We start from the raw sequence: 27,201 nt of genomic DNA on the forward strand, positions 1-27,201 counted from the left end.
TTTAATTTATTCCAAGCCGTTTTCCGAACGCTGCCGTGTCCTTTATCCTGCGCCATCGCGCGGTAGCTGATTACAGTGAGTACGACGACGCGACCATCGGGAACATGCGATGCCAACTGCAGCACCGTCCGCACAAAACCGACGGTGACCCAGCAGAACAAAAATATAATGAAAGCATGAATTATTCAGAATTCAGTAATTAGAAATGTTAATCTCGTAATTGTTGCTCACCTAATTGTTTCGTATAAATTACGTTAAAAAGCCCGCCTTCTTTGTTAATATTTCTCGCCTACTGTGCTGCCAGACACAACGCATTCCAATTGGCCTTTTATTTCTTTGGTTTGGCAGCGGCGAACGGCAATGCAATTTGCGTCCTCATTGCTCCCGGGATGTTCTTTTTGCTTGTTTGCTCTGCCATCATCGTCGTCGTCGTCAGCGGGATGCTGACCAACCTGGGTCGTGTTTTTTTTTGGTTGTATTCTTGCTTCTTCACGTTGGAAAACCGCCATCGTTCGCAATTCGATTCGATTATGGTAAAATTATGTTATTTTTAATTGAATTTCAATTAAACACAGTCCAATCCGGCTTCCAGGATACACAACCGTCGGCGATCGTAGAAAGTGCACAAAAAGCGGACGGCGGATTGGCATTCTTAATTGACAGCTGGCCGTGTGAGCCATCGATACGGCTTTGATTGAATAACTGTTCTCCGATTCTGCCGCGAAGGGAGTTTCGAGCATTCTTCGCGACCGTTGATTTGATTGCACTTTTTCCCGAATTGGCACTGCTGCTGCTCCCTGTTGGTGGTCATCATCTATGCCTGAGCTCTCGTCGGTGGTCGCTTGCTGGAGAAAGACGACGTACTCCGGCTGGATGCAAATCGAGGCAGTATGAACTAATGTTGTTTACACACTTGTACCGCTTGTTAACTGTCAACTGACCCTCGCTTGCAGTTTCTCTAACTGGAGCCGACTTTTGTCCCCCAGCTGCATGTCACGATAATTTGTCACCTTTAAGATTTGTTGCGCTAGACGATTTTTTCCGTTTCTTTCTGTTTCTATGTACCTTAATTTGTTTTTTATTTCCCGTACCTGCATAGTAATTATCTTGGTTTTATAAAGTCTTTACAACAGCCATTGCCTGCATCATGGAGAAAATCGATTTCTGTTTGTGCCAGATTCTCCTACCGGAACACTTTAAAATGCGCTCAACCATAACCATACATCATTTCTACCACTACCAGCATCATCTCCTGTCATTATGACGTTTTAATACCGAACATTTTTTTCCACGTGGGACAGAGGCGGCTGTAAGTGCTTCAACTTTGAGACCCATTAAAAATGCAAAAACCTTTCTCTCGTTTCTGTACCGCCCAGCGGAGTGAAAGTCTTTTAAAGTGTCAAAAAAGTTTATCCAACTGCTCACTTGTTCATCAGCGGAAAATGTCTCCCAAACTCCTCCATTCTCAGGTAGAATGAAAAAAACAACAACACCAGCTCGCAGCAAAGAAAAATGTTAAAATCATGCTTTCCTACTTAAATAAAGTGGTTTACCTCCACAGGGGCGTCATACTGCGGAAAAAGAGCTCTAGCATTGAGCGGGAAAAACTCTTTTCCAACGTCCTGTCGCCGCCGTCGGGGGCGAAAAATCGTTTGACTAAACGAGCCACACTTAATATTTAATGGGGGCTCACGGTGCGGTGGTTGCAGGATACCTAACAAAGCCAACCTTCATCCTTAAACGATCGATTCATTCCAAAAATACCCCCTCCGTCGTGCCGATTAAAATTGAGAACGATACTCCCTGCCGAAGGTCCACGCGTTTCGTGTCAATTAGTGCAACAATGGCGGCCGGCCCCGAAATGAACGACGAACTGCGCTCTTTATTTCCGAACTCATTCTGAATTCATTGTCTAAACGAAGCCTGCTTCTGGTTGGGTTTCAAGCGTACATTGAATAATTTAACAGGGCGCGTTTGTGAAAAAAAAAACTCATTTTATTACCTCCATGTGAGGAAATTGCCCCTGCCGCCGCTACGCTTGAACGACGGAGAAAACAGAAACCGAACAACAAGACAAAAGCGCAAAGCATATGTTTACTCGTTTGCCTACCATCACACAATAGAAGGGAGTGGTTCTCGGCCCCTAAAACTGAAGCGCCAAAGAAGAGCGGCAATCAGTCAAATCAACCTGAAAAGGAAAGAAACCTCCATCCCAACTCAGTAAGAGTAAAAATATAAATAAAGGCAACCTGGTTCCGAATCAGTTAACACGCACACCGGTTGGTCTTTTTTTTTCTCTTCTGGTGTGTTGCCCTGTACTCAAGACTGTGCGTAGATCAATACCACTGTTTAGAATGAATAAATGACGTCATTTCAACCATGAAAGCCAACCGGAAATCGATCTTACGGACCCCACAGAACGGGCTAGTCTGTTGATGCTTTCAGTCCTTAAGAGAGCCTTCCCCAAGGATAAAACTTTTCCGCCATGTCTGTTCCTTAAGGGGCTGTGACTAGAGGCGAGAAGATAAAATTTAATGTAATTACTCCCATTTAGATAATTAAGTCTGCTTGCACCGAAAAGTTGCTCCCGACGTCGCTTTGGGAAGGCTTTAAAAGATGGCTGCCTTCAGCAGCGTGCGGAGCAGTGTGGAATTAATTGATTTTTGAATACCTTCGGAAAACCGCTGCTCTCCGTCAGTTTCGGTGTGATTAATTGACGTTTGCTTGCCTACCGGCTTGTGTGCCTGGCAAGGAAACAAAATTTATAATCAACTACGAACCAAGTTGTGCCAGAAAAGGGACCGACTATAAACCGCCATGTCGCCGCTGCGACCAAAAACAAACTTTTATTACGTTCCGTTTTATTATTATTTAATTTATTCCAAGCCGTTTTCCGAACGCTGCCGTGTCCTTTATCCTGCGCCATCGCGCGGTAGCTGATTACAGTGAGTACGACGACGCGACCATTGGGAACATGCGATGCCAACTGCAGCACCGTCCGCACAAAACCGACGGTGACCCAGCAGAACAAAAATATAATGAAAGCATGAATTATTCAGAATTCAGTAATTAGAAATGTTAATCTCGTAATTGTTGCTCACCTAATTGTTTCGTATAAATTACGTTAAAAAGCCCGCCTTCTTTGTTAATATTTCTCGCCTACTGTGCTGCCAGACACAACGCATTCCAATTGGCCTTTTATTTCTTTGGTTTGGCAGCGGCGAACGGCAATGCAATTTGCGTCCTCATTGCTCCCGGGATGTTCTTTTTGCTTGTTTGCTCTGCCATCATCGTCGTCGTCGTCAGCGGGATGCTGACCAACCTGGGTCGTGTTTTTTTTTGGTTGTATTCTTGCTTCTTCACGTTGGAAAACCGCCATCGTTCGCAATTCGATTCGATTATGGTAAAATTATGTTATTTTTAATTGAATTTCAATTAAACACAGTCCAATCCGGCTTCCAGGATACACAACCGTCGGCGATCGTAGAAAGTGCACAAAAAGCGGACGGCGGATTGGCATTCTTAATTGACAGCTGGCCGTGTGAGCCATCGATACGGCTTTGATTGAATAACTGTTCTCCGATTCTGCCGCGAAGGGAGTTTCGAGCATTCTTCGCGACCGTTGATTTGATTGCACTTTTTCCCGAATTGGCACTGCTGCTGCTCCCTGTTGGTGGTCATCATCTATGCCTGAGCTCTCGTCGGTGGTCGCTTGCTGGAGAAAGACGACGTACTCCGGCTGGATGCAAATCGAGGCAGTATGAACTAATGTTGTTTACACACTTGTACCGCTTGTTAACTGTCAACTGACCCTCGCTTGCAGTTTCTCTAACTGGAGCCGACTTTTGTCCCCCAGCTGCATGTCACGATAATTTGTCACCTTTAAGATTTGTTGCGCTAGACGATTTTTTCCGTTTCTTTCTGTTTCTATGTACCTTAATTTGTTTTTTATTTCCCGTACCTGCATAGTAATTATCTTGGTTTTATAAAGTCTTTACAACAGCCATTGCCTGCATCATGGAGAAAATCGATTTCTGTTTGTGCCAGATTCTCCTACCGGAACACTTTAAAATGCGCTCAACCATAACCATACATCATTTCTACCACTACCAGCATCATCTCCTGTCATTATGACGTTTTAATACCGAACATTTTTTTCCACGTGGGACAGAAGCGGCTGTAAGTGCTTCAACTTTGAGACCCATTAAAAATGCAAAAACCTTTCTCTCGTTTCTGTACCGCCCAGCGGAGTGAAAGTCTTTTAAAGTGTCAAAAAAGTTTATCCAACTGCTCACTTGTTCATCAGCGGAAAATGTCTCCCAAACTCCTCCATTCTCAGGTAGAATGAAAAAAACAACAACACCAGCTCGCAGCAAAGAAAAATGTTAAAATCATGCTTTCCTACTTAAATAAAGTGGTTTACCTCCACAGGGGCGTCATACTGCGGAAAAAGAGCTCTAGCATTGAGCGGGAAAAACTCTTTTCCAACGTCCTGTCGCCGCCGTCGGGGGCGAAAAATCGTTTGACTAAACGAGCCACACTTAATATTTAATGGGGGCTCACGGTGCGGTGGTTGCAGGATACCTAACAAAGCCAACCTTCATCCTTAAACGATCGATTCATTCCAAAAATACCCCCTCCGTCGTGCCGATCAAAATTGAGAACGATACTCCCTGCCGAAGGTCCACGCGTTTCGTGTCAATTAGTGCAACAATGGCGGCCGGCCCCGAAATGAACGACGAACTGCGCTCTTTATTTCCGAACTCATTCTGAATTCATTGTCTAAACGAAGCCTGCTTCTGGTTGGGTTTCAAGCGTACATTGAATAATTTAACAGGGCGCGTTTGTGAAAAAAAAAACTCATTTTATTACCTCCATGTGAGGAAATTGCCCCTGCCGCCGCTACGCTTGAACGACGGAGAAAACAGAAACCGAACAACAAGACAAAAGCGCAAAGCATATGTTTACTCGTTTGCCTACCATCACACAATAGAAGGGAGTGGTTCTCGGCCCCTAAAACTGAAGCGCCAAAGAAGAGCGGCAATCAGTCAAATCAACCTGAAAAGGAAAGAAACCTCCATCCCAACTCAGTAAGAGTAAAAATATAAATAAAGGCAACCTGGTTCCGAATCAGTTAACACGCACACCGGTTGGTCTTTTTTTTCTCTTCTGGTGTGTTGCCCTGTACTCAAGACTGTGCGTAGATCAATACCACTGTTTAGAATGAATAAATGACGTCATTTCAACCATGAAAGCCAACCGGAAATCGATCTTACGGACCCCACAGAACGGGCTAGTCTTCGTGGTAAAGCGCCATTCGATTCACAGTTTGAACACTATTTAAAACACCCGCCAAGTTGATATCTGTGCGTGAATCTGGCTAAAAAAGTAATCCTAAAATCCCTATATATGATTCTTTACGGCTTAAAAAAGCATCGCTTTTTGGATTAACTTAAAATTATTCATTACTTTTGCACAAAACAACCTAGGCGAAATGATATGTTCCTTTAACCCAATTTTAGTTCTATTATGTTTTTTTTTTCATCTATAATTTATTTGACACGGCACAAATACAATTCAATGTTTAACGGCGCCAATTATATCTGGTAGCTTACTTTCTAAAGTATCTTAATAACTAAAAGCAAATTTTTTATCCTCGCTACCGACTACGAGCTGAAAATAAATCTATCTTAAAGCTAGAATGTTTTGCATTAAAGCACTGGTTTGTTGTTTGATGGTTTTCCATTGCTATAGGTAAGCAGCATATTGAATATGTTCCGCTGCTGGGCCAGGATATTACGGACTGGCATATTGGGTTGTCTCCCTCGGGCCTTGAGAGTATCGTGCGGGTCTGATTGCTGTTTTCGGATCCGGGGTCTTAACGTGTTCTTGTCGTTTGGTTGGATGTAGGCGGAAGGGGATAGGACTAAACTGGGGCGTGGATGGATTTCAGGAAAACGTATATAAGGGACATGTAGGATAGTTCACGGCTCGCCAAGACATCACGAACAGGAACAGCCGGCTGTCTACCCTCGGCCTGAAGGAAAACTATTAATTTAGACCTGGCGTCACGGTGTACAGGGCATGACCAAACAACGTGCTCTATGTCGTGATAACCTTCACCACAGGCACAGATACCACTTTCCCCGAGCCCAACACGACGGAGATGCGCGTCAAATCTATAGTGATTGGACATAAGCCGGGACATCACGCAAATGAAATCCCGACCTAAATCCAACCCCTTGAACCACGGGTTCGTCGATACCTTGGGGATTATGGAATGTAACCACCTTCCCAGTTCCCCCTTGGTCCAAGAATTTTGCCAACTGATGATCGTATTCTGACGTACAAATGCGAAAAATTCATTAAAGGCAATTGGTCTTTCATAAATATCACCGTTTGTTGCGCCCACCTTAGCCAAAGAGTCCGCTTTCTCATTACCCGGTATCGAGCAGTGAGAAGGGACCCACGCTAAGGTAATCTGATACGATTTTTCGGATAAAGCACTCAGATGCTCCCGTATTTTCCCCAGGAAATACGGAGAGTGCTTAACATCTTTCATCGATCGGAGAGCCTCAATGGAACTGAGACTGTCCGTAAAGATGAAATAATGGTCCGTGGACATTTTTTCGATAATCCCTAGGGTGTACTGAATTGCAGCTAATTCTGCGACGTAAACAGAAGCAGGATTATCGAGCTTATGGGAGACGGTTAAATTGTTATTGAAGATACCGAGGCCAGTGGACCCATCAAGAAGTGATCCGTCAGTGTAGAACATTTTGTCGCAGTTGATGTTTTGATATTTATTGGAAAAAAATTTGGGGATCTGCTGCACGCGTAAATGATCCGGGATTCCACGAGTTTCTTCTATCATGGATGCATCGAAAAACACAGTAGAATCAGAAGTATTTGATATGTCGACACGATTTGGAATATTCGAAGAAGGGTTAATATTTTGGGACATGTGATTGAAATACAATGTCATAAAACGGGTTTGAGAATTAATTTCGATTAACCTTACAAAATTTTCAATCACGGGACGGTTCAAGACCTCACATTTGATAAGAATATGAGAAGACAGGCTCCAGAAGCGGTTTCCCAATGGTAGTACTCCAGCTAAGACCTCCAAACTCATCGTATGGGTCGATTGCATGCAACCCAAGGCGATACGCAAACAACGATATTGTATCCGCTCCAGTTTGATAAAATGTGTGTTTGCTGCGGAGCGGAAGCAGAAACACCCGTACTCAATTACAGACAATATCGTTGTTTGGTAAAGCCTTATAAGGTCTACTGGGTGGGGCCCCCACCACGATCCGGTTATTGTACGAAGAAAATTCACTCTTTGTTGACATTTTTTCATCAGATACCTCACGTGACAACCCCAGGTGCCTTTAGAGTCGAACCAGACACCAAGATATTTGTGTACCAAAACCTGAGAAATCGTTTTACCCATTAGTTGTGGCTGGAGCTGAGCAGGTTCATGCTTCCTAGAAAAAACTATTAGTTCAGTCTTCTCCGGAGAGAATTCGATACCTAGCTGTAAAGCCCAAGCAGACAAATTGTCCAAGGTATCTTGCAATGGTCCTTGCAAATCGGCAGCTTTGGCTCCTGTAACAGAGATTACACTGTCGTCTGCAAGTTGTCTTATCGTGCATGAATTTGCCAGACATTCGTCGATGTCATTTACATAAAAGTTGTAAAGAAGGGGGCTTAAACATGAGCCCTGGGGAAGACCCATGTAGCTAATGCGAAAAGTTGCCAAATCGCCGTGCGTAAAATGCATGTGCTTTTCGGACAACAAATTGTGCAAAAAATTGTTCAAAATTGGAAAAAACCCGAAAGAATGTCAATAGAAACGGAATCAAAAGCCCCCTTAATGTCCAAGAACGCAGACGCCATTTTTTCTTTGCGAGCATACGCCAGCTGAATATCTGTTGAAAGCAACGCAAGACAATCATTCGTCCCTTTGGCACGGCGGAAGCCAAATTGAGTATCTGAAAGCAGACTATTTGATTCGACCCAATGGTCTAAACGACGGAATATCATTTTTTCCATCAATTTCCGGATACAGGATAGCATTGCAATCGGCCTATAAGAGTTGTGATCAGAAGCTGGTTTCCCTGGTTTTTGGATGGCGATCACCTTCACTTGCCTCCAATCCTGCGGTACAATGTTTTGCTCCAGGAACTTATTGAACAGGCTCAACAAGCGCCTTTTGGCATTGCCGGGTAGATTCTTCAACAAGTTGAATTTGATTCTATCTAACCCAGGTGAGTTATTGTTACAGGACAGGAGGGCAACTGAAAATTCTGCCATCGTAGAAGGTGATTCTATCGCGTCGTGGCCCGGAGACGCATCGCGAACAATGTTTTGCTCAGGAACAGAGTCCGAACATACTTTCCTGGCAAAATCAAATATCCACCGACTTGAAGACTCCTCGTTTTCGTTGACCGTTATACTATTTCGCATTCTTCGGGCTGTGTTCCAAAGAGTGCTCATCGATGTCTCCCTCGACGTCTCGTTCACGAACCGACGCCAATATCCGCGTTTCTTTGCTTTAGCCAAGCTTTTAAGCTTGGTATTAAGCTCCGAATACCGTTAATAGTCGCCAGGTAAACCTCCCTTCGGGGAGGCCAAAAACGCGTCGGATCTTTGCGTGTAGACATCGGAGCACTCTTGGTCCCACCACGGAGTGGGAGGCCGTTCTTTGATCGTTACGCCGGGATATTTCTCCGTTTGGGCTTGCATCGCGGCGTCGAAAATCAAGCCCGCGAGGAGATTGTATTCTTCAAGTGGTGGATGATGTTGAATCGACTCGACCGCTTTTGAAATCATTTCCTCGTATAACTTCCAATCGACATTCCGTGTGAGGTCATACGGAATGTCAACTGGTCGCATGCGAGTTGACCCGTTAGTAATTGAAATAAGAATAGGCAAATGGTCGCTACCGCGAGGATCGAGGATTACCTTTCATGTGCAATCCAACCGTAGCGACGTCGAACATAAGGATAGATCCAAAGCGCTTGGGCGCGCTGGAGGTTTCGGGATACGTGTCATTTCACCATTGTTTAAAATAGTGATGTCGAAGTCATCGCAAAGGTAATAGATTATAGAGGAGCGGTTATCATTGTAGGGGGAACCCCAAGCCATGAGAGTTGAAGTCTCCCAAAATCAAACGTGGGGAGGGAAGTAGTTCTATTAAATCAAAGAGCAGCCGTTGCCCAACTTGTGCTCTGGGAGGAATATATATTGAGGCAATACAAAGCTCTTTACCTTGTATTGTCATTTGACATGCGACAACTTCGATGCCTGGAATCGAGGGGAGGTTAATACGATAGAAAGAATAGCACTTTTTTATCCCTAAAAGTACTCCTCCATATGGAGTGTCTCGATCAAGGCGAATAATATTAAAATCATGGAAGTTGAAATCAATATTTGAAGTAAGCCAAGTTTCACAAAGGGAAAATGCATCGCATTTGTTTTTATTTATCAAAACTTTAAATGAATCAATTTTTGGTAAAATACTTCTACAATTCCACTGTAAGACAGAGATAGAATCCTTTATATACGCAGATGAATTAAGCATCGAAGGATACAATCGCTGCAAGGAGGGGCCATTGGGTAGTCAACTGCTTCAAAAATGATCTAACTGTTGGGAGGAATGCTGTAAGAAAAATTTTAATTGGATCGGGTACATTTAAGTTTCAAAAATCCAGTCCACAATGTCAGAACATTTCACTAATCCAGAGTTTGTTTCATCAACTGGGAGTGTAAAAGGAGCAACTGGGGTTTTAGATGTTCCTGGCAGTGCTGGGAACTCCTTCTGGGACTTTAAATTTGCAAGCCCAGGAGGAGTTTGCTTCGGTTTTTCCGCAGAACTGTTTGGTTTGTTTGTAACTTTAATTTCACCTTGAGAAATCTTAGGACCTTTCCTGGGAAGTTTAGGAGAGGAAATATTTTTCCTCTTTCTAGACTCCCCAGGATTGGCGTAAGATGTTCCCGCAGGTGAATCGTCAGAATCGGTTTCATCAGAGGACAACAGTTCAAAATGGTTTGATGTAATGGGAGAAGTGGTAACGGTCTTCTTCAGCATCTTAGCGTACGAACGCTTCGAACGCTCTTTGAGAGACCTCTTTATTTTATCCCTGCGCTGCATGTACACCGCACATGTCGAGAGCTCATGCTAACTCTCCCCACAGTGAATGCATTTTTCAGCACACTTGCCACAACGTGCCTTATTGCAGCAGTAGGCGGCGGTGTGGCCTAACTGCTTACAATTCAGGCAGTTCATGACGCGAGGCACATATAATCGCACAGGGAGACGAACCCGGTGGATCGAGACGTGGCTTGGTAGTGCTGACTAGAGATGGTCGGGTATGGGAAATTGGTTACCCGTACCCGACCCGTACCCGACTCATCGAGATTTTTCAAACCCGTACCCGACCCGAACCCGAAGTCTGATTTGTTTAAAATACCCGTACCCGACCCGTACCCGGGAGAAAAAAATGCCGAAATTGCCGGTACCCGACCCGTACCCGACCCGTCCTGGATTTTTATTTTATTTTATTTTAAATACCTGATTACCTCGCACATTTTATGCACTGATTGCCATATGTGGTTTCTCGAGATGATGGCCGGAGTTAGGCTAGACCCGAGTGTTCATGTGAACGAATGTTAATGAACCAGAGTTCCAGGCGATGTATTGGTGCTCCAAGAATCCAGCGTAGCATCTATCACTGAGAACGTCCGCTCGTCTGATGTTGAAAAATTTGATCATTTTTATCACGCAGCAAAATATCTATTAATAACTGTGTACGGAGAATTTGGGTTCCGTTAGTTACCTCATATTAAAATTGATCAGGGATTTCAATTATTTATTTTGTATACGCATACGTATGATTCATATAAACTGCTGAAAATTTTGATAGCGTGTAACTATCTTACTGCTGTAACCCGAGTATGACTCGAACATCACGAATACTAAATGTGCAAATTTGTATGCAAAACACAGATTTTCCGAGTCAGTTTCTTTAGATTTTTGAGTTTATTTATGTTTACGTAGACTTGCGCAGAGCTGCAATAATTTTACAATTTTATATCTCACTATTTTGTGAAACGAAAATCAAGACTCGTTTAAGTGTTTGTAGATTAATGAGCATGCATCGTGCTTCATATGATGGCAGAGGAAATGCAGTCCAATTTAAGTTGCGAAGCGCGTAAAGAAGGAATTGTTTTCGGACTAATCCATATAAGATTACAATATTCTACAATAGGTCTAGCATATGTAATACACAATAGTTTGATAGTGTAATGAATCGCTAAGCAAAGCCCAGCATACTATTTGCTTTACTTATGATGGAGTTATATTATCATAATAAGTATTTTTCGAATGAGTCCACGGTCAAGAAAAATGCAATCATTCTTCTATAGAAATCAATGAGACCGTTACCGATGCAACTTCGTGCTGCTTCGTATCCGTTTCTCCCTCCCAGACCAAAACTATGCTAAAACACCTAGGCTAGAAAATAATAAATCAATTCTCATAATGCACGAAAATCAAATTACCCGTACCCGACCCGTACCCGACCAGTTGAGAATTTTTCAAACCCGTACCCGACCCGAACCCGAAAAATATTTTTTGGCGTTACCCGAAACCCGACCCGAACCCGTCGGGTACGGGTCGGGTACGGGTATCGGGTAAAAATACCCGTACCCGACCATCTCTAGTGCTGACCGGAACGTAACTCGAAACGAGTCTGACGGAGTGTATACTGTTTTGCCAGCGATGATCGATGCTGACCGCAGTTGCTTGCAGTCGAGCACCTTTACATCGGGACATGTTTTGTTCTTAAAGCACCCTTTGGCACTTTCCAGTATACACTCGACGGACAGACTCGAATCGGTTATGGCACCGTCGATCTCCACGTCTCGTGCGGGTATGTAAACGCGATACTCGCGAGTGAAGAGCTCAGAGCAAGCTATATAGTTGGTCTCTTTCAGATTATTGACCACGACACGGAGCTTGTTAGGTCGGACCTTGGAAATTTCGGTCACGCTCTTGTACTCCTTCGTCAGGACTTTCAAAATCTGCAAAATGTTCATGTTTCGATTTCGGTCCCGCCTTTGGCCGAAAATAGACAGTATAGCTGCCCTGGGCTCCGTCTGGGTAGAGCCTAGGGCGAGAGGGGACTGAAGAATGAACAGGGGAGGGGGTAACAGAAGGGCCAGGGTCAGAGGGGTTCGGGGATGGTGGCGTGGGAGGCGTGGGAGGCGAGGGATCTACATCCATCGCGCTAAGTCTAGCGCACTAGCGCCGACAAGAACACGTACCTGTTTGCTTCTCCTTTCCAGCAAGGTTGGTTGTCCGATCGTTCGAAGCTGCAGCCGTTACAGTCAGCAGCACCAATACAGCAGCACCAAACAGCCACCAGCAGCGAGCCGGGTGTGAGATCACTCTTCACAGCGACACAGCTGCACTGTCAACTGATGGCTTCTTCTTTTTCCTCTTTTGTGTCCACTGCTGTAGCACAATCGGCTTACACACCAGCTGGCAATCACGATGCGAAACAGTTGCACAAAGGCGGGCGACCTTGAACTCGATTAAATTCCACTCGACCAGGCAAACAATGCACAATTCTATCGGAGCTATCACCAAACACGTCCGATACTGATGCGTGCTCGGCACATAATGATCTATTATGGTTATTCACACTATATTTTTTATATTACGGGAATTTGATGGAGGCAAGAGACCATGTCGTATGTTTTGGCATGCAGGGTGGCAACGTGAAAGTGATACACTTTATTTATGTCATAAAACTCACCCCAGTTTTCATTCCTCTTCGGAATCGATCTCAATAACATCTACAAGTAATAAAATTACAATGTACTTAGTTGAATTCACCTTCGTGTTTGATAACGGCCCATAGACGCTTTTCGAAGTCATTGCAAGCCGCACGCACAACTTCGTTCAGCATTTCGTGCCAAATTTTCACCAAACGTTTTTTTGAATGCGTCCAAACTCAAATGCCTAACGTCGTCCAACTTTCCTAGCAAAAACCTAAATTAATCCACCTAGTGGTCAGACCCAGCCTTTCTCATTTAAACTTATTATTTGTAAAAATAGATTTACATGAACGCTTCAATTCAGTAAATGTGTATTCACTCTTTAGGTTCTAAAAAATTGATGCTGTAATCTATACATATAAAAATGCAGTCCGGTCTGTCTGTCTGTTTGATCCATATAGGCTTGAAAACTACCGAACCGATCGACGTAAAAATTTGTATTGAGTGAGAATAAAAATCTGCACATACACACACACATACATACAGAAAATGCTCAGCTCGTCGAGCTGAGTCGACTGATATATGCTATTCGGCCCTTTAGAGCACTTTTATACTTTCGGTTTTGCAAGTGATTACTATACCTTTCTAGGAGAAAGGCAAAAAAAGCAAAACAAAGCCTTGGTGCTACATTCCGTTTCGGAACACGACCTTCTGTTTATTATACACAGATTTCGGAGCCAACTGTTAAGTGTACAGGACAATTGAGAGGCTAGCGCTACGATCCTTTTGAAACCAACAGTCTCTCCCGAGCCGAGACTCGAACCTACGACAACTGGCTTGTTAGGCCAGCAACGCACCTTGAGACCAGCTGGGAGGGAAATTTTCCTAGCATGTATTTCCAAATCCTGAAGTCAAGCGGGCTCAAATCCGGTGACGATGCAGGCCATTCAGACAAACGGATGAAACAAGGCGAATTCTGCTTACACCATTTCTGAACGATCAATGCCTTATGCGCTGGTGCTGAATCCTGTTGAAAGCAAAAACTGTCTTTACCGAAAGGGTGCAAATGGTCTTTGAAAACGTGTTTCAAGTAGTACTCCTTGTTTATTTTCACGCCCCTGTCAATGAATAGCAATGGTAATTTCCCTTTGGTCGATATATCTCCCCATGCTCCATGAACAAGATCATTTTGCTTGTTAAAAGTTGCCTCCAGAGTAAACAACTTTTCGTCCGAAAAAATAATGACAGTTTCCCCCTAATCTCGATGGTAGTCAATCCTGGCAGGTGCAAGACCCTTATTTGTTTTCTATTTGAATCCATTGCAATTTTCTTGAGAGTGGAACTGAAAACTGACTGTAATATTTCCGAATAAACAGTAAACACGTCACTCTTCGAAAACATGCTCAGATTTTCCAAAATTCAGATGAATCCAAATTTTCATTTATTTCATATCCCAAAATGCTCCCTTCGAATCACAATAGTTTCGAGCAACATGAAACGAGTTCAAATGCAGGTCGGTTAAAATGTTTCTCCATTTTGTTGAATAATAGTTGTTTTGCTCATCTTGATCTTAAAGAGAAAACAATCTTCTCCCCTCTCAACAACTGTTAGTTTACTTTCAATGTGCATCATACCATATGCTTTTGCCAGAGACCAGAGAGCGGTATTTGTGAGAAAAAGTTTAGTTCTTCTAGGCGTTTGACAGATAGATGACAGAAAATCAAGAGAATGGATGAAGTCTGGTTGTACAAACGCAGCGACGGGGTCGATAGTACTGATCGCCAGCAATATTCTTGTGAAGTTCTCCACAACCGACTTTCAAAGCCTTAAATAGCAACTTCTTGATTTCTTTTCTAAGCTCCTGTTCGACATATGCTAAATAAAAGTTGTCGAATGACTGTTTGTTTTTTTTTCGGGAAATAATATAGAAACTACAACGCTACCTTACTCACTTTACACTTTACAGTCTATTAGAGCAGACGTTATGGGTAGACGCTTGAGATTTCCAGTCCAGACGAGCGACTCGGTCAGACAGTCTCCATAATTGAGTTGTTTATTTGACAAATCCGATTCCAATCGCATTAAATCCCTGTGAAACATGCTACATGGGCGACTAGCTTTGTCACACCTCCCAGTCCAAAGTGAACCAACTGGCAGCTCGTACGTAAAGCGACAAACTGTTTGTCCGTCGGTTCTACACCGCCGGAAGGGGACTTACTCTCGAGGTGTGCAAAATAAATGTTTTCGATTGTACATAGGTTTCCTCCAGATACTGTGTTGCCATCGATTACCCCGCTTGGTAAGTGGTTGGAAATCGCCAACAACCAATTCCAATCCAATCCAAATCTAACCGTTACCGGGTATTAGTGGATCCTCTAAAAGCCCGATGAATAAGTAAAACTACCCCTCCTTCGGTCGTCAGCGTTCTCACTTGTCAGTTGGGATACGGGACGTGAGATACCTTGTAGAAAATTGTCGCATCTTAACCCTACAGCAACCGCTAGGGCTCGTGTGTTTGTTTGCTGTGTCATCAATTATTTATCCAGCCGCCCAGTCCCACTGGGAAGAAAGCAGGCGAACGAAATCTTTGCCGAACCAACTGTAATTGTGAGCTTGGCAGCTAAAGAAAAAAATAGAAACAGTAGATAAAGCCGGCTGTGATGATATTCACCAGCTTCGTGTTCATGTGTATGTTTGTGTGATACGATATTGAAAGCGATCTAATCAAGTGATTCAGTGATTAAATAAAACTAAACAGCTACTACTCTTTCCTGTTTCGTAAGCTATTAAACAAACACGTGCAAGCACCAATGTGACACACTGAGTTATGGCTTGGCTTTTGTTTTTCGTTACCGCATGGCAGCGCGCTCTGGAAGCACCTAATCGAATTATGTCACTCGGCGTGAAATATTCATGCTGATTGATTTGATATTGTTCACATGTGATGCTGTGGTTTTCTAGAGTAAAAGTTTGCTGCCTGGCTCGGAAAGAAAAGGCGGCCTATTAATTTAATTGCCTTTTACATACCCAGTACAGAACGCAGCTAAACGGAGCAGAGGCTTGGATGGGAAAAATGTCTACTCTTAGTTTGTTGGTCAATCGATCAATCGTAATGTACTCCGAGATGAGACATTTTTCTAACGTCAGCTTTTATTGGCCAAGCTGCTTGGATGGAAGTAATAATGAAAAATCTGAAAAATACATAAAATAACATTCCAACGACCAGCAGTTAAGGAACTCTGATGAACTAATTGAACTCTATGCGAACACAATTAGCCAATATGCCTCCAACATAATTGAAGTCACCAAGATACCACGTATGTAGTGCCACTTATACGCAGGCTTCAGAATACCCCTCTTCGTTGAAATGTGTGGATGTAAATTATTGCTCTTGATACCAGTAGGCAGCAAACACGTGCTGCATATGCATTCAACTCATAGTTTTGCTTGATTTGATACAGCTCTTAAGCAAAAAACATCAAAGATAGCCATTTTCATAACCACGAACTTTTATAAACGCAATCCAAGAAAGAGCAGATTCATGGTGCAAAAAGAAACATTAATTTAAACATCTCCGATTGAATGAGCACTGATTTCAGCTGCTCAGTTCTCGACGGAGCACTGTGGGGCAGAACCCAGAATAGTCGCGACAAAACTAAAAAACATGAAATTCAGTTTCCATGCCTCATTTTATTTTCTACTTGCAGTAGAAATGTTATCGACTGGAAATCATGATAATTCACTTTGAAAAATAATTTAGAAAATGTGCTATAATATTGTGAAAGTGAGGATTTACAAGGCTTGTAAAATGGAAGAAAAAATTTTCAAATATATTTTCCAGTAGGGCATGCAAATACTTAGAAATTAAATAGCTAACCCATATTAACCCTAATAGGTAATGTGATATTAAGACAGTTTTGTTGAAAATAGGTTCGTAGGAGTCATAGTGTGTAAAACAAGTTTTTTTTGTAATTTTTCCTCATTTTCGGCAATATGAAAAACGTAAAGTTCTACATTGTTCTGCTATGACACTATTACTGTACTAAAATACAAGGTATTGGCTAGTACTAAACCAAAAATCAGCTGCTACTAGTTGCGACTTACCGAGTAATTCAAGTTTTCGCAACGATTGTTTTCATGTCAATTCATGTAAAAAATCGTCATTCAGCATTGTCCGTATCGATGTTTTTCCTACAATAGGCTTTGCTGAATGCCGGTGTAGGCAACACGACCATGGTTGTGTTCGGGGGTCTTTAGAAACTGACGTCCAGTAGTATTTCGACCCCTCGGAAATAATTATTAGTACTAGGAAACAGTTTGTTATTGAGTGAACAGTGTTTTAAACAAAAGTAAGCGTTTAGTATTCATGTTAAATGGTATAAAATTAAACAAGAGGAGCTCTTAGAAAGGGAACATGACCAACTAATCTTTAATTGAACAATGAAACATTTTATCACAAACAATAACATTAAAACTATATTTTATATTCTTTCTCCAATATGATGACACATCATAGGTTGACAAAAAACTATACAAAGGCAACTACAAACCTTCAATAATTAATTTCATGATATCTCGAAAGTTCGAATATATCTGAGAGTGAAACATATGTACTAAACCCTCTAGTGCCCAAATTAATTTCTAAACGGACTTCGATAAAATCATAATAAACCATTATAAACACTTTTTAAGTATTTATTAAAGCTTTTCGGAACTTCGACTGAAGCCCGCCAAATGGCGGCATTGGGCACTAGAGGGTTAATTCCCAGTTATAATTCATTACTGAAATTTGAAACAACTTTCCCAAAGAAACAAAATGGCTAGCACCATTTATTCAGAAGATAGATGTCAGCGCCATCTGTAGCAAAAAAAATTAAAGTTACCTGAACACATTTTTCAATAAGATGTTTTTATGGTGAACAACACTGCCGAAGATATGAACACTGTGGAAACAACTGCTAAGGAGTTATGAGGTTTTGTCGCGCCAACGGACCAATTTGCCCCACTGTGCGGAGTAAAAATTCTAAATCCAATTGTGGTTTCAAACGAATCCTTTATAGAATTAAATTGCCCTCGGGTTTTGTAGGATTTTCTCTGCTTTACCTAAATGATGCAGTAGACAAGCTTGGCTACTAATAAACATTGATATTAATGCGTTTCGCGTTGACGGTGGTAAGAGACTTTAAAGGTTGATCTCATCTACGCGAACTTTCATATGTAATTATCAAAATGTGCGTGATGAGAGAAGCAAATATATTTCCTTTTTCTTGTTTGCCTGCAAAAATTCAGCAAATACCAGCAACGCCGTCAACGCGAATATTAAAAAACAGATTACATTGCCTCATGGTTAGCACAGTAGCTGGCAGAGCAGGAAATGACACTACACACTTGTGAGCAGAGTAAACCCACCCGATCGGCTCAAATTGTTAATCAGATGTTACTCTGATCGGTTCTTTCTACCTCCGTTCAAATAGAGCATATACATTACAGTGAACTAAGGATTAATGCAGCAAAACAGCGCAGTAGGATATTGAGCACAGAACAGGATTCCCCAAAGAACAATTGCGATATATTCACCAGCTCACTTGATCGCTCTAGCATATTATTTTATCAGGAGAAAATGATAGAAGAGTCGGTGTATTCGAAAGCCTGCTTATACGTTATTACTCAAGATCTTTAAGAAATACTTGAGATGGGAGTGTATGAATAACGTCACTTGCAGACGATGCTGTTACCAAAAGATAAGAGTTTGAACAGAAAATCATGGCTTATGTCAAAGAAACTTATAATTAGAAAACGGACGCAACTAATAAACAGCTTTGGAATGTCGTTTCAAGTGAACAGAATGCATGGTGCAAGGATTGCAGAGTATGAACATTTGCTTAACTGGCGACAAGTTTTTCTCACTGAGATACGATGAAAATCTCAACACTGTCACTCCTGGTACTTCCTAGTTCCTGGATGGCCAAAACAGTTGTTTTTCAGATATTTTATTTGTGAATCATCTGCCCGCACTCAAAACCAGAGCACAGCCAAAAATGTAACGAAATGACCACGGTTTTATTAATACGTGTCAATAGTTGGCGCCAGCATTAGGTGCTGATCGATTTTGACATATCTAAAACGTAATGAACCAAGCTTAGACATATGGTAAGCAAAGCGCTTTGACACGTTAGAGATTTTGTTGCGGCGTGTTACTTTTCTCATTTGATTAAAAACCAGCGGCTGAAGCGCATCGAGAGTTTAAAAAAATTCTCTGAGTGAAACAACGTGCCGTGTTTAGTTTCTTTAAAAGCGGTAAGTTCGATATTGATGACTGTCCGCGTGAAGGAAGGCCAAAAACTTTCGAAAACGCTAACTTAGAGGAATTCCGCCTCCAAGTTAGCGCCGGAATGGGGATCCATGCCAAACGAAGGAACAGCTTACTTAGGTTTTTAGGGGGTAAGGTAACCAAACCATTTCCAAGCGATTACATGCGTTGGATATGATTGAAAAACAGTGAACTTGGGCTCCCTATGATTTGAAGCCAACGGACGTTGAGCGTCGTTTGTTCGCCTGCGCGCGCTAAAAGCAAGGGTTTCCTTAATCGCATCATGGGGAGTAGATTCATTACAGTAAAAAAACCAAAACAAAAGAAAGTCATGAGGACTGCCCTGTCTGTCATGCTTGTATAGTCGTCGGCTCTGCCGAATATAGACACCGCGACAGTTACAATTGGACGAGCTCCCAGGCAGTTTGTTTGATTCATCTTCTTTTGTACCGACATATAAGTCATTGTTCGACTAATATCACTCTAGCTAAAAAGTTCTAGACTTATGACAGGAAACTCAAAAAGCTTCGTTTGAAAGATAATTTCTGATGCTCTATAGAGGTTATAGTTTTTCTCCTGAAATGAACATTTTTATTTAGCAAATTTTCCCTACGTATTTTTTATGAAGGGGTAGGCGGGGGCGTTACGTTATGTTACACATGGGGGTGGGGTTTTTTGCGTTACGTTATTTATGGTTGTCACCTGAATACATCGAAAAATTGTAATTGTATGCAGCTTGTACACCACACATTGTGGAAAGCCTTTTCAATGTCCAAGAGCGCCATTGCTGTCGTCGTGGATACCGACTTGTTCCGCTTGACGCTGTTAATAATTGATTGAGGTGGACCCACCCTTGTTCTTCAGGGACACCATTCTCATCGGTGATTCATTCAGACGGAAAACAGAGGGATGAGAGTAAACTGATGGAGCATTAGCTCTTAGGAGTAGTAGGATCTTCCCCCGGCTTTTGTTCTGGGATGACTTTAGCTAACTTTACATTGAAAAAAAAAATAAAATCCCAATCTCCTCGCTAGACCGATGAACTCATTCGCCGTCACTCTTGCTTCCACCGGGACCAAACTCTTTGACAGCCCAAAAGGGCTAACGACGTTTCACCCCAAATTATGTGATGACACGGACTGCGCTCGTATGAGTTTTGGCCTCTTTTTCAAAACCTTTGCTAGAGACCAGTAGGGTCTGGAGTTTGAAGGGATCTGGCGGAGCTTTTGGTTCCGTAGATCTTGTGTTCACTTCTGGGTAACCTTGGTCAGTCGGTTGCTCATGGTTACCAGTGCACAACCTTATGTAATTTTTAGTAGTGTTGTCGATATGGAGAACGATATTCACCAGAAGCTGATCTACGGGGACCGACGAGAGCAACCGTACGCTGGAAGGTGTCTTCCGGATACTGGTTTGACGATGGCTTCAACGACTGGAACCTCGGAGTTGCTTCATGTTGTTGTTTTCAGTGGAATGTACCAAGAACACAACAGTTTAAGCATCCGGCTTAAAACCAAGCGGCCAAAGCTGTTAAACCACGCGGTACCAATTTTTGGTGGTTGATATGTGCTCGTGTGTGTAGAAGGGCGCCTGATGCTTTGCGAGTAGGTCGCCCGCTTCTTGATACTCATTCGAGGTGGGATGGATACAGGATTTTGGTATCCTTTTTTTTCTCAGGCGGGAGAGAAAAATTCACTTGCCAAACACCCGAGAGACCAACCTCGAGTAGTGTAAGGTTCCACTAAAAGTGTGTGACCCACAAAAACCACTCTCTTATGCCTTTTTTTCTAGCCTCTTAGCTAACTACCTGGAGACTAGCAATTTAGTTAACACTGGCGTGTCGGTGGTTAACCTGACGCCTATTTTGCAACCCTAAAACTGTTTGAGAGGCGGCCGCACTAACAGCCCTCCATGTATTCGGTTCTTCGCACATCCTCCACACTAGATTATCCGGAGTAGTATCTGACCTGCTCATCGCCACCCTGTCGCTTCTCGCGCGTGCAAAGCGAGGATAAACAAAGAAGACGTGTTTAGCGGTCTCCTCTGTGTCTACGCATTCAGGCAGCTTCAGAAAGCTATGGTGCAATCGCCGACGCCTGCTGCTTTGATTTACAATTATCAACAACTATAACCTCCGTATTATGATGTGCCAGCTTCAGTTTTCTACAGCGCATCCAGTCTTCGACGACGCTTTGGACTGCGAAGTCGTCAACTCAACTCCTCGATCGATTCGCCGTAAACCCTAAGTGGGATGTCGTCTGCAAAGTCAACGATCACAACCGCTAAATGAAACTTTAGTTTCAGCACTTCGTCGTTCATGACGTTTCACAATACGGACCCAGGATAGAACCTTGCGGGCCCCCGCGGTATTCAGGATGCATTTCTGACCCGCGTCCGTGCTGTAATCTAGCACCTGATTCTCGAAGTAGTTTTCCAGAATCTTGTACAGTGACACCGGGATGTGGAGATTCCGAAGCGAGTGAGCTATAGAATCCCAACTAACACTATTGAACGTCACGTCTAGTGTGACGACTGCGCAATAGCGAATGCCCCATCTGCGCTGGACTGCCTCTGCTGTTTTGGTGACGGACAGGATAGTGTCCACCGTGGACTTACCTTTTCGGAAACCAAATTGGTTACTCGACAGACCATTTACACCTTCGGTGCATCTAGCTAGCCTGTTGAGAATAACAATCTCGAGCACCTTAACCACCGTGTTGAGCAGACATATCGGTCTGTATGCCGACGAATTACCAGGTAGTTTCCCTGCCTTTGGTGATAAGACCAGTTTCTGTCGCTTCCATCTCTCTGGGAACGTACAGTCATCCAGGCACACTACCCGAAATAGTCCGAACCCTCTTTAATGGCCTTCTTCATAACCAAGTTCGAGAACCCTTCCAGACCCGGTGCCTTGCTTACCTTTAGGAAATTGGCGATCACAATGAGTTCCTCGTTCGTAATCGTCGCCATCTCCTTCGCCACGGTGCGACTGCCGGTGTCACTTATATATTGGGTGTTCGGTAGGTAGCCTGACCACCTCTGGTCTGAGTTTGAGATTCTGGAACGTCGGTGAAGTGGCTCAGCAGCCAGAGGCCAAGGACTTGGCTCGTGGCGTGGAAAGAGTCCTTCTATAATGCGCTCCAGCAGCACTGGTGATCGTTCTGCTGGTGCCATCACATCCTTGGTTTTGGCCATCACTATTTTGTAGGCATCATCCAACGGGTTAGTGTTTTCGAAGCTTGCTCGTTTACTACATTTTATTGCCCTCTTAAGCGCCACCCTCGCGTGACCAAATGCCGCATGGCGCTCTACCCTTTGTTTGTTGGTTCGAGCGCGTTGCGTCCTTCGTCTCGCTTGAAGGCATGCTCTGCGAAGGTCTGGTATAACGTCGGTCCACCAGTAGACAGGGGGCCTTCCATTCCTAGGTTGGCGGTTCTTTGGCCCGCGAAACTATAGTAACTAGTTGATCAGTGTTTGGGCGTCGAATTCTGCTCGCCTCGTGCTACACCTGATAGCCTCCATAAATACTTCTGCATCGCGGGGCTTGGGTGTTGTTTCTATTCGCTGCTTGCTGTCTCGTGTCTTGGTCTACGCTATAGTAGACAGCCAGGTGGTCGCTATGTTACCGGTAATAGTAACCGTTGTCTACATTCCAATTCGTAATCAGTCCTGGACTACAAAGCGTCACATCGATGATCGTCTCCGCGCAGTTTCTACTGCGTACTTTTGATAGTTTTGATAACCACGTTGGCCAAACCTATATTGAGCTTTATCAAAGCCTCCAACAAGATTCGACCCCTCTGGCTCGTGCGAAGACTTACCCACTCAACTTCCCATTCGGTGAAGTCACCCGCCACCACCAACGGTGTGAGTCCCATCAGCTCGACGGTAAATCGGTCGACCATCATTGCAAACTGTTCGGTAGACCAACGCACTGGAGCATAGCATTTGCAGTAATACACTACATCCACTAGGGCATCCGCGAATTCTTTGTTTGAGTTTGACACAGCCTCCTGAACCGGGTACCTGCTCGTCGTCTATATTACCGCTATACCGGAGTCGTCCGATATCCAATTGCCTTTTCTGGGAGGGATCCGAAATGCCGGGCCGCTTAGCAGTGGTTCAGATTTAGCTGTGTTACTCTCACGCTGGTGGCTTGTTGACCGGCTTGCCGGCCATGCACCTCGGGCCTCCAGTTATATGCTTTGTGTCACGCTTGACAGCGCACGCCAAGCACTTCGGTGGCTTTCCACAGTCTTTACTTTTGTAGCCTGCAGCGCCGCAGCGCCTACAGCTCCTGTTCAGCCCTTGCAGTTAAATGATTTATGTCCATTCTCAAAACCCAGGTAGCAGATCTCTGGTGGCTGGTAGATGATGGTAGATGGTAGATAATCCATCCGCCGACGGGAGCCACACGGCGCTGTCGAACTACCTCCGTGGCAACCACCACTCCACACTGCTCTTTAAGGGCGTCCACAACTTCGCTCGCCTCGGTACCCTCGTCCAGATATTTAACCTATAGGGTCACCTCCGACGTCAATACTCGAACCTGCACTCATTTTCCAAACACCTGATGTGCCATTGCTTGATAGGCTGAGCCCTCATTTTTGACCTCCTTGCGAAGCTCAAGGATTATTTCTTTCTTGTGGGATCGGCGTACGTACATCTACCCCTAGATTTTTCAACTTCGCATCACCTTTCTTTGCCTTAAAGATTTCCGAGTACTTCGACTCTCCTTTCTTAATGATGAGTGCGTCGCTCTTGGCCGGTTTTGTGACCTGCTGCTCCTTAGTTGCCACATTAGGGATTGTTTGCGCATTGCCACGCTGGCCTTGAGGGCTGTTTGCGGTTAGACAGTTTTTGGTGCCCCCGGGAGCCATCTCTCCCAGGGACTGTCTCGTTCGCTTAGCGTCCCTCCCATAAGTGCAGACCGCCGCGAACGTACCGGTGTCCGTTTGGACCAACTTCGTCGCCCTTTCAGTCACCTTTGTCTCTCCCTTCTCGACAGCACAACACAAACTCCATGATATCATCGAGCTGCTCTCACAACGCTACCACGTTGGTATGCTTGTTACCTTCAATTTGTAGAGAGGTCCCAGCGATAATTTAGAAAGCTCCGCCTGGAGTTTTAGGAGATCCCGTAAGGGGGTAAATAACGGGTGAAATCGCTCTTTCTTATAGCGCATTTCTTTATTCCACTGCGTGCGGGCAAAACTGCCGAGGAATAATGAAACGTTATCGCCATTTAAGACGCAAATAAGAAAGAGATGCCAGATAATTGTTTACGAACTTAGCACGTGGGGTGGTGGGTTGAAGCTGACAAATTTTACAGCGCGCTTCGGGCAGCACGGCAGGTCAAAACTGGGTCAAAATCGAGCGAATAAAGAAGGATTTTGACAGCAGTTAGTGCGCTTCCAGGTCAAAACGAGGTGAGCTGGTGGAATAAAGAAATTCGCTATTAGCGATGGGCTCGCTGTTTCCATTTTCCACCGACAACAGTGTAAGAGCTTGTTGTTTTTCAGCAAACGATTCAAAGGAGAAACAGACAAATCGGAGGGTAACGCCTTCTTGCATTTTAATTTTACATAGTACAACAGTAGTTCGAATACTCAAATTACATTTTTTGCATTTAGGCGAATGCGTGGATAGGAAATTTTCAAATCGATTGCTGCAAGAACAAAGCAAATCAATGGTATTAAAATTCAGAAACCGAATCGCTATATCGCCTTTGAAGACAACTATCTCTAATAACAAAGTTGAATTTCACCATGAAGCGTTTTTTTTGCTTCGAAAGTCCGGAGACTTACAGGCTTGATAATGTTATTGTTGTTGAGAATTAGAATCAATCGGTTCAAAACGTTTAAAACTATCACCATATCTTGTCCAGAAAATTCAGGGGTTGGAATTTTTCTGTATAGTAACTAATTGCCATGGCGACGGCGGCGCCATGCAAGCAATAAGCAAATAAAGTCATTCGAGAAGTGATAAAAAACCGACACACTATTGACAGGTAACAAGCGCATGTGTGTGTGTGTCTATGAGTCTATGTGAAAAGTGAGTACGCTGATAAATCATTCAGCGTGGTGCCCGAGACGAGAAGGATTTTAAACGAGGTAAACTTCCACACACAAGCGGTGACGATCGTTTTCAGTTGACGGTTCGAACTTTTATGCATTAGTAATTCCCCAACTCACACAACCGAATGGCCACATGGTTCGCAGCTAAGAGGGATATATCAAGCCATGTTGGCTGTTTGTAAATAATTGAAATCTATAAAATTAATTCCGATAACAGTTGCCTATTTTGTCGGAGGGCTCGGTCGAATGGATGGCTTACTCGGACGGCTGTCATCGAATAAACCGTTTCGTACTACCCGCCTGAACCGGGAGTAATCAAATTTAATGCTGATTCAAAGCCTTGCTCGCCGCATAAATCATCCCCCGCCGTCAGTCGCTGACAGAAATCAGCATGCATACGGCACGGTGATGTGGTTTGCCAGGCGTCAAAACACGCAAACAATTAGATTTCCCCGATCCGCTGTCTGCCTTCTATCTGTCTTCATCCTGCTCCTGCCGCTGCTCGACGTTAGGCGGAAATTTTCATATTTTATAAAATTCATTAAACTTAATTCGAAAGCCATAAATTAGCACGATAGCGCCAAAGTTGGCACACTTTAACCCGTTTCACACCGCATGTGCCATTTATCTTTCTCCCGTGAAGCCGGGCGCGCTAAAATGTCTGCCTAATTATATGTGTGCTTTGTTTCAAGCAATTAACACCTGTTCTGAGCATTTTCGAGCGATGGCAAAAGATTTATCCTAGAGCAAATTAGTATTATGAAACGTTTAGGTCTAACATTGTTGTTTGGGGGCAACATATGGCGGGCATGCGGGTTTCCAAATTACGCCGAACCGACCGAAGCCGACGAATTCGCTACTAAAAGCAAAAATGTATTATAAGTACCTAAATAAAAAAATTGGCCTCCTGCAGTAATCAACAATTTATTCTCAATCCACAGGCGCCAGACAGCGGAAGAACGCGAAGCGGAACGACAAGCGGCGAACCGGTTGATGCTGTCACTTCAGGCGGAAGCCCTGAGCAAAGGATTCGGACAGCCACCGCCGTCGGCAGCGCCACCGGCGAGTGCCCCAGGGGCTCCACTGGCAGCCCTGCATGGGCTGCAACCATGGGCCGAAGCGCATACCGCCGGTTGCTGAAAAGGCATCTTAGAAGTACTCGGATCGGACGCAAACGGTGTTAGCAATTTTACGTAATAACTAGTAAATGACAATTTCTTTGTGATACAATTGGGAAGGCGAGTTTGTTATCTAGAGTTACTAAGCAGAAGTTTTCTTTTGTACTCTCTCTCTCTCCCTCTCTCCCTCTTTATGTAAAAAGTTCACTGTACAAAGTAAGCAAGAATTTATTTTACTATGTAAGATATACCGACCTAAGTTCGATGTAGATCCATCTTGGTAGAGTTTTGAGCCGTACTACGAGGCAAAGAGGTTTACTTCCATTGGCGGTGGATCACGCCGCCGGTTTGTACAGTTCAAGTTAACACATCTTTACAGACGTCAGTATTTTTTTCTCTGGTAACTGAACGAGATTCCTTGCCGGGGTGAAACATTCCACAAAGAGCTAAACTATCCAGTTAATCAATCCTCCCCGGCATGAAGGAGGGAAGCAATTAGACAAGCGCTAGCGATACTTTAGACATACATAATCCAGCTCGGAAAACCCTCAGTTTAAAGACGGTTTTCGCGGGTATTTTACGTAACCAGCGAACATAGTATGAACCACAACAAAAAATGAAAATAAACACTGTACAGCTCACAGCAGATTACGAAATAAAGAAAAAGTTTCAACAAAGTTTAAAAATTAAATATTTGTCCGCCTCGATTACGAAAGAAGAAATTGTTACCACTTTAATGGCATTTGCAGTAAGCGTGTGCGTGTGTACGTTCTCCTGTGCTAATCCTTCGCTCACGTCGTCTTCCGTCAATTATACATATGGTTTGGGTGTCACGAAATTTAAAAAGGGTCACACACCACCACCGGTTCCACTCTGAGCGCAGGAGCAGAGCAGAGATTTATGTTGT

The 27,201-nt window shown here is 43.6% G+C and overlaps 1 protein-coding gene across 2 annotated transcripts in view; it reads left to right on the top strand.

The window, feature by feature from the left end:
• The window catches only part of LOC129716546 (T-cell leukemia homeobox protein 3), a 79,655-nt gene extending 52,711 nt beyond the window's left edge, over positions 1 to 26,944 (top strand). For both annotated transcript variants that reach the window (XM_055666374.1, XM_055666375.1), the window contains exon 4: positions 26,118 to 26,944. In XM_055666374.1, the coding sequence (XP_055522349.1) occupies positions 26,118 to 26,316 (199 nt within the window). In that variant the 3' untranslated portion in view covers positions 26,317 to 26,944. The remainder of the gene's footprint in view (positions 1 to 26,117) is intronic.
• The last annotated feature ends 257 nt before the right edge of the window (positions 26,945 to 27,201 follow it).

Source organism: Wyeomyia smithii, chromosome 1 (genome assembly GCF_029784165.1).
Source record: "Wyeomyia smithii strain HCP4-BCI-WySm-NY-G18 chromosome 1, ASM2978416v1, whole genome shotgun sequence".
Lineage (NCBI taxonomy): Eukaryota > Metazoa > Arthropoda > Insecta > Diptera > Culicidae > Wyeomyia > Wyeomyia smithii.